This window comes from Nyctereutes procyonoides, unplaced genomic scaffold, assembly GCF_905146905.1.
Source record: "Nyctereutes procyonoides isolate TBG_1078 unplaced genomic scaffold, NYPRO_anot_genome, whole genome shotgun sequence".
NCBI classification, from domain to species: Eukaryota; Metazoa; Chordata; class Mammalia; order Carnivora; family Canidae; genus Nyctereutes; species Nyctereutes procyonoides.
Genome location: NW_026575128.1, coordinates 1,673,589 through 1,681,111, shown reverse-complemented (window position 1 = coordinate 1,681,111; position 7,523 = coordinate 1,673,589). Strand labels below are relative to the sequence as shown.

Sequence of the window (7,523 nt, the reverse complement as noted above, 5' to 3'; positions counted from 1 at the left end):
TTGCAACCACAGAAGCTGGGAGAGAGGCGTGGGGACAGACTCTCCCTCAGAGCCTCCAGAAGGAGCCAACCTTGCCAACACCCAGACTCCAGACTTCTGGTATCCAGAACTGTGACAGAATAGATTTCTTTGTTTCTAGCCACCTATTCTGCAGTAAGTTGTTACGGCAGCCCCGGGAAACCCAGACCGCAGACCACACCGTGCGCTCTCTGGTGCTCCTCGCCAGGCCCGGAAGCGAGGGGCACAAGGGTCACCCGCTGTGTCCTGCTGGCCTGGTCACCTGCCTCCCCTGGGCCTGATGTCTCTGTAGTGAAAGCAGCACTCGATACACCGAGTGTCCCTCCAACCCTGACATTCTACAGCGTTCAAGAAAAACCACGAGCCAGGCGACAGGGCTATGTTGGGATTTTCAAATTTATTCCAACGTGCTGTGTCTTTTTTTTAAAAAATATCCTCAGGCTGAACACCCAGCCAGAGCTGTAATAAAGGCAATTATTATACTTGTAAAAACCTCTCATTCACAGTACAGATGTAATTTACAACAAAGGTCACACACATCAATACTGAGCATTTTTTTCCTTTTGTATATCAGACTCTGTGCTTTAGACCTGCATGGATTTTTTGTTTTGTTTTGTTTCTTTTTCACTGATATATACCATACCGACATTGCAAGATGCAAGTGTAGAAACTGGAGTTTAAATAAAATTACAGGCAAAACTACCCCATCCCAGTGTGGCTGCTGTACATATCTACAGGACGATTTTTGGAATGTATTGCCATTTAAGAACATAGAAATTCTCTACAGACGATTTCACATACGGAATACATACACCTTTTAGAAAAAAAAGGCAAATATTTATCTTACAGAGAGCGTATATCTTACATTTGCCTACACGTTTCTTTTCTCTCTTCTCTCTCTCTCTCTCTCTCTCTCTCTCTTTCTTTTTTAACACTAGGCTTAGTAAAGTGATCATAAGTGCCGAAGCGGTTTTCTAATGGAAAGCAGACTGGAGCCACAACACGGAAGCAGAATTTGTAGGACAGGCCTTCGGGAACTTTCTTCCCCTGGTCAATGCTGCAGATCTGTCTCCAAGGCAGGACTTTTCCTTTCAGGAGGATTTTTTTTTTTTTTTTCTTTCTGGAGAAAGGACTAGAGAGCATGTTCAGCTCAGATATATTGCTGGTTCCTATTCAGAAGTGCAGGGTGAGAATGAAATGGGGCTACAGGAATTGGGGAGTTGATTCTTTCAGACTTTTTCCGAAAGAGGGAAGCAGAGGGACCTCTGGGTTTGCAAGTTGGAGGTGATGGGAAAGGGAATGAGGGGCAGCTTGTTGCTGTCAGGGTCCTGGAGGGTGTCCGTGGGTGGGCAGAGTGTAAGCCCTGGCTGGGGGTCTGGGGCTGAGCCTGGGGAATGGTGACTTGGAGAAGAACGGGGTCAGTATCCAGAACCCCCACGAGTGTGCTGACAGTGAGGGCATCCTGGAGGGCCGGCCTGGGGGCTAAGTGTCTCAGGATCCCCAACAGAAGGCGAGGGCTGGCTGTGAGCCCTCTGTAATCTGGCTTCTGCCACACTGCCAACACCCAAGGACCCGAGTGAGCCTGGGCTGAGGAGCCACCGGCCCGCACACTTCGACGGAGCACCAGCAGGTGTCTATGGCGAAACCCAGCACCGTTTCGGCCCTGTCCCCCTTAACAGGGACAGTAGCGAGCATCACAAACTGCAAAGGTGGGAGTGGTTGAGAGTGGGACGGGGGCTCCGGGAGGGCATGCAGTGAAGTCCTTTCCGCATTATGGAGAGGTGTGTGTGGGCTGGGGCCCTGTGGTCGGGGGAGCAGGGGGAGAGTCTGGCAAAAGGGGTTAGCACTGGGCCCAGGGACATACGTCCCAGGCTGGTGGCATCGATTCCATGCCTCTGGGGATCGGTGTGGAGCAACAGCCCTTTGGCCAGATTCTATTTGTGCATCGTGTCCTTGTCATTGAGAAATGGGTCTCTGGTGACTCCCGGTGCCTGTCCTCTCTGCCCGTGCCTGTGGGCCGGAGTGGCTGCGAGGACTGTCCCCTGCTGGCCACGTTGTCCATGACTGGGTCTCCCAGGAAGGAAAGCTCAATGGCCAGGCTCTTCAACAGGGAAATGACACGGAGGAGAGTTGGGGGGGGGGGTGTGCATGGCTGGGGGGAGGGGCGTGGCCACCCCCAAAGGTTGGGGCTGGGCTCGGCTAGCAGAAACCCCTCCTGGGCTGGAAGATCTTGCCCAAGAGAGTTTCAAACCTGGGCTGGAGCGATGCCCTTTATCCAGCTCCCAGGCTCCAGTGTTACAAGTGTCCACTGGTAGGGCTGAGAGGTGAGGGTGAGGGAAGCCGGGGCCGGAACCGGGGCTGGGCACCTTCCCACTTCCTGTGAGGCCCAAACAGTCAAGGCTGGGCTTGCTGGCCTTGTCCCAGGGCACACAGGAGCCCAGGACTCCGGGCCGGGCAGCTGAGAACTCCGGCTAACCTCACCCCCAGCACCCTGGAGCCCAGCACATCCCCAGGGAGGCCCTTCCCTATTGTCTGGTTTGTGTCTTAGCTGAACCTGGGGCTGGCCCATCTGCTCAGCAGAGGCCAGGCAGGGAAAGGCCCTGAACTGGCACAGGAGGGAATTAGGGCCTCAACCGGTGTCCTGTCTACACGGCTCGGGAGGCCCCAGGCACAGGATTCACATGGCCTGGCTGAGGACTGGGGATGGTCAGGGAGTCTCTGCTCTGTAAGGTGGCTTCAGCACCTGGCCCCGGTGGGCCATGGTCCCTGTGCTTTCTCCTCCTTGTAGAAACTAAAGAAAATAAATTCTAGAAGGTTGGGAGAAAACTCGCCTCTCCCAGGGCAGGGCAAACATGAGTTCTACATTTCAACTTGGGATTTTAATTTCTGGTCATATTATTTTTCTTACAAAGCAGGTTTTTGCCTCAGGGGGTCCAGGGCAGCTTCTTGAGGGAGAGGATGGGGATGAGGAAGGAGACACTGGCTAGTACTGATTACTTGGGAGAATTATTCAATTGACTCAGGGACAATTCTTCTAGGTCAAGAGAATCTGAGGAGGCTGGGAGATTCCAAACACCATCCTCTCTTTTTACGCGCGCGCCTGTGTGTGTGTGTGTGTGTGTGTGTGTGTGTGTGTGTGTGTAATTTTTAAAAGAGATTTAAGCCAACACAACAAACAGGCCTGGGCACTTCCCACCAGTCATGGTTTTGGGTACTTCCTGGGGGTAGTGGAGGCCTGACGGTGCGTGGGGTGGGGATGGCGGTGGGGGGCGGGTTTCCCATCTCGCCAAAAAGAGGCCCAGAAACAGGTCCCTATAAATGTTTGGGGCTCAGCCCTGGAAAAGCCCCGCCATGGAAGAAATAGGGCCCTTTGAACCCCAGGGACCAAACATACAATGAAACCCAAGCCCCAGCCTCAGGAACGGTGAGGCAGTGCACCTTGGATCTTGACCCCTATGGGTTGGGCCCTGTCACTTCGGCCTCGTGGGTAGTTTCTAGAACAAGGGAGGCAGCCTGTTAGCTCAGCCCTGAAGCCAGGCCTTCGTCAGGTGCTCAGGAACCAGGAGGTGGACATTCAGGGCTCCTTTCGCAGCTGAGGGGCTAGGGGTGGGGGGTGGAGGGGAGCGGTTGAGGGTGGGGAGTTGAGGGAGTTTGTCAGGATACGAGGATGGGCCCACAGCTCACACCACCTGGGTATCAGGGAGCCCGGGGGGACCAGCAAGCTCCTACCTTCTCTCGCCTCCTCCTATTTGTGTTGAAATCCTAGAAAAGGTGGCATTTTCTTTTCCTCGGGGGAAAAAAGCAAGCTGGGGTTTTCTGGGCCTGCCCGTGGAGGCTGAGTGGGGTCCCCCTGCCCGTGTCCCTCTGCCTCGGGCCGCTGGCCCTTCTCCCGGCAGCGAGGGTGGCCACTGGCTGGGGTGGAATAAAGCGGCAATAAATAGGAACCATAAACACCTGTACATAGGAGGGCTTGCTTTTACATTTAATTATATGTTTTTCAAAGCTTCTTGCTTTTGCTTTTTTCTCCTTCAGTGCATCCCCCTGTCCCTCAGCCAATGGTTACCTCTGGCCAGCCTTGGGGGAATGGAGGGGGCGGGTGGCCGGCAGACCGCAGTGGCCCAGGGTGAGGCCCCACCTACACTCTTTCTCACAAAAGCACAAAATATTCACAGCCTCAAACTCCTCATGGGTTGTTGTTGGTTGTGTGTGTGTGTGTGTGTTTTAATGTGTGCGTGTGTTTTGTTTCTTTTCAAGCAACAAAGGGTATAGAAAAAGGCACAGGTAACTGCATACGTGGGAAGATAGAACAGGTGGGGGCGGAGCAGAAGCTTCTTGGACAGACGGACAGATGGGAGACGGAGCCCATGAGAGCGAGATGACTTCAAGGAGGCGGCCTGGAAACGTCTGCCGTTGCCGAACACCAGAAGCCAGATGCTGAAGCAGCCGGAGAGAGGCTAAGCGCTCGGGGGGCCCCTGTCCTCTGGCTGGCGTGGAAGTGCCCCGGGCCCCCCACTTCCTGAGGGCTCGGGGGAGCCCCGACTGGTCCTGGGCTCCCCGGACAGGTGCCTCCTCCGGCCCGGGAAGCGAGTGGAGGCCTCGGCCAGGCAGCCCACGGAGCTGCTGCGGTCCAGGGCCGGGGCGCAGGCTGCGGGGGGGGCGGGCTCCCCGCAGGGGCTCCAGGGCTCGGGCCTGCGGGCAGGGGGCGGCCGGGCCTCGGGCGGGGCGCAGGGGCTGGGCTGTGCGGGCACCTGGGCGGCGCGGGGCTCCCGGTCAGGGGGCCGGCCCGGGCCCCCGCTCGTCCTCCCCGGGTCCTCGGGGCGCTCCCTGCCCTCCAGCTCCGACGACAGCGTGAACTTGGATACCTTAGCCACGGGGGACACGGAGGCCGGCGAGCTCTCGGAGGGACTCCAGCGGCCTCGCTCCTGGGCCTCCCGGGCCCCCGTCAGGTCGCTGCCGCCGCCCGAGAAGCCGCCGACCCAGGCGCCCGGCCGGGCCTGCACCATCTGGATCCCGCCGATGGGGATCAGGGGGCACGGGGCCCGGGGCAGGTGCTGGGAGTGCAGGGGGAGGTGGCTGAAGATGTTCTCCTCTGTCCGCGCTGGGGTGTGGCCGTGGAAGTCGTGGGGGGCCGAGAAGGGTCGGGAGGAGGGCGGGGGAGCGGGGCCGGGCGAGCAGGAGGGACTCCGGGGTGCGGCCTTCTGCTGGGGTCAGAAAACAAGACGGGGTCAGGCGAGGGCTCCGCGCTGGCTCCTGGACACCCCCGAGGCCTAGACATGAGGCGGGGGCTGGCCCGGCAAGTCCTGGGGGGGCTGGGGTGGGGGCTGAGCTCCGACTCCCTGCCCGGGGTGCTGCCCTGTGCTGGTGCACTGAGGCAGGCAGCCCACGAGGCCCTCGGTCCTCGCCCCGCACCCCCCCACGTGCCTGTGTGCCGTGGGCCTCCCCCGCTATCTTGGTTCTGCTGCCTCTCCTGTTCCTAGACTCGGGCCTGACCCTGTTCTCCCCTTGGATGTGAGCTCCCGTTCTAGGCTCTTTACCTCCTCCCACCACCAGGAATTTTCATGTGACCCCAAAATTAAAAACCAAGATTCCCAGTCCGTGCCCCAGCAGGAGCTTGAGGAGCTTGAGTCTCTGAGTGACATCATCTGTCCTGCTGGTAGTGGATGGGCGGGGGGGGGGGGGGGGTTGGTTCGTGACAATACGGTGACAGGGGAGGCACTGGGAGGTAAAGGTAGGTTGACAGTGATGGTGCAGCATGGTGGTGGTGGGGACAGGATGCTACTGGGCTGCTGATGTGGCGACACCGGGGCAGCTGACCGGTGGTGGCAGGGGCTTGCTAGTGCAGTGACGGTGGACATGGCGTGGAGGACGGGGCAGGGACGGTTCTGGTGGTTTGGCAGGGAAGGTGTTGGAGGTGGTATCTCTGAGGCCGCTGGTGACAGTGGTGCTGGAGGTGTGGGGCTGGGGGCCTGGGAGGGGAAGGGCGCGAGCATTTAGGCCTGCATCCAAGGCCAGCCCCAGTGTCCACGCTCCGCTGCTTCTGAGTCTGTACTGGCTGCCTCCAGGGCACCCCGCCTGGTGCCTGGCACTGGGTGCACCCCACAAACACTTGCTATGTTATCAGCAATCGCCGGGCTGGCCGGGCTGTGAAGCTACAGGTCTGACACCTCGGGGACGAGTGCACGGTGTCCCCCCCATCAGGAGCACCCCGGCCTCTCAGGGGCAGGAACTCACCCACGTGGAGGCGCAGGTCTCGGGGCTTCTGCCGAGAAGCTTGTGAGGTAGAGGCGCGGGCGGGTGGAGAGCCCGCGGGGCCGGCCCCGAGCCTGGGCCGCGTTCGCCTGCTGAGGGGCTGCCCGGCCCAGCCCAGGCCCACTTCCCCGGCAGCGCTGACCGTGGCGGTGACTCGGCCTGGCCCGGGGACCGTCTCCTGGTGGGGGAGTGTCTGGGGGGGCCTGGGTCTGGGGCCCCCTTGTGTTCAGGGGGCGGATGCGCTCGGGAGGGCAGTTCCCTCCCCAGGGGGCGGGGGGTGAGAGGAGAGAGCTCGAGTCTTGGAGACCCACAGGGGAGAGGGCCCGTCCGGGGGCCCGGCGGGCTTGGGGCTGAGGCCTGTGGCTCTCGGGCCGGTGAGTGTCGCTGGGGAGACGAGTCGCTTTTGGTTAGTGAGTGTTTGTGGGTCGGTGGTGGGCGGCTGCCTGCTTCTCTGCTGGGGGACCACGGCCTTCTCGGGGACACAGCCTTGGCGCTCGGGGCTGAGCCTGTGTCCTTCTCCATGGGGCCCGAGGGGGCTGGTCCCAGCGGGGGGAGGCACAGTGCGCTTTGGCTGGACGTGGAGCAGCTGCCGGCTGCCAGGCGCTCGGCGTCCAGGACCGAGCTGCCCCGTGTGGCCTGGCTGCCGGAGGTGGCATCTGGGGGCTGAGGGCCCGGACTTGGTGAGGAGTCTGCCGGCAGCGAGGCCGGTGGGCCGGGCGGGGGTGCCTCCGAGGCCGGTCCCGATGGCTCGTCCTGGCTCTCCTCTTCGTCCTCATCCTCGTCTTCGTCCAGGTCCGAGTCCGAGTCCGAGTCCTCCAGGTCCGAAAACTGGTGCTCCGCCACCGCCTCCGAGCCCTCTCGCCCTTCTGAGTCCTGGAACAGGTCATCACTGGTTCCTGAGAGGTGGACACAGGAGACCCTGGGGTCACTGCCGGCCCCGACCCCGCCACCCTCTGCGCCCCTGTCCTTGTTTGCAGGCTGGGCCTGAGAGTGGGCTGAGAGGATGGGGGCCGTGACAGGTGCGGGAACATTTGGTAAATAATCACGGTAAGCAAGAGGGGCCTTGCGTCTACCCCGGGCCAGGGTCAGTTCTAGGACCTTCGTGTTGTTAATGCATCTAGTCCTCAAGTGATCCCGTGAGGTCGCCACTGTTCTTATCTTCACGTTACAGACCAGGGAACCAAGGTAAGCAAGATTAAGTAGCTTGCTCGGGAAAGATAAGTGGTAGGGCTGGGATTGAACCCCAGCAAACGAGA

General features: G+C 60.0%; 1 protein-coding gene across 2 annotated transcripts in view; it reads right to left on the bottom strand.

The window, feature by feature from the left end:
• Positions 1–430: 430 nt before the first annotated feature.
• HIVEP3 (HIVEP zinc finger 3) overlaps positions 431–7,523 on the bottom strand; it is a 460,018-nt gene continuing 452,925 nt past the window's right edge. For both annotated transcript variants that reach the window (XM_055341678.1, XM_055341679.1), the window contains 2 exons: positions 6,250–7,163; positions 431–5,219 (listed from right to left, as the gene is read on the bottom strand). In XM_055341678.1, coding sequence (XP_055197653.1) covers positions 4,473–5,219; positions 6,250–7,163 — 1,661 coding nt within the window. In that variant the 3' untranslated portion in view covers positions 431–4,472. The remainder of the gene's footprint in view (positions 5,220–6,249; positions 7,164–7,523) is intronic.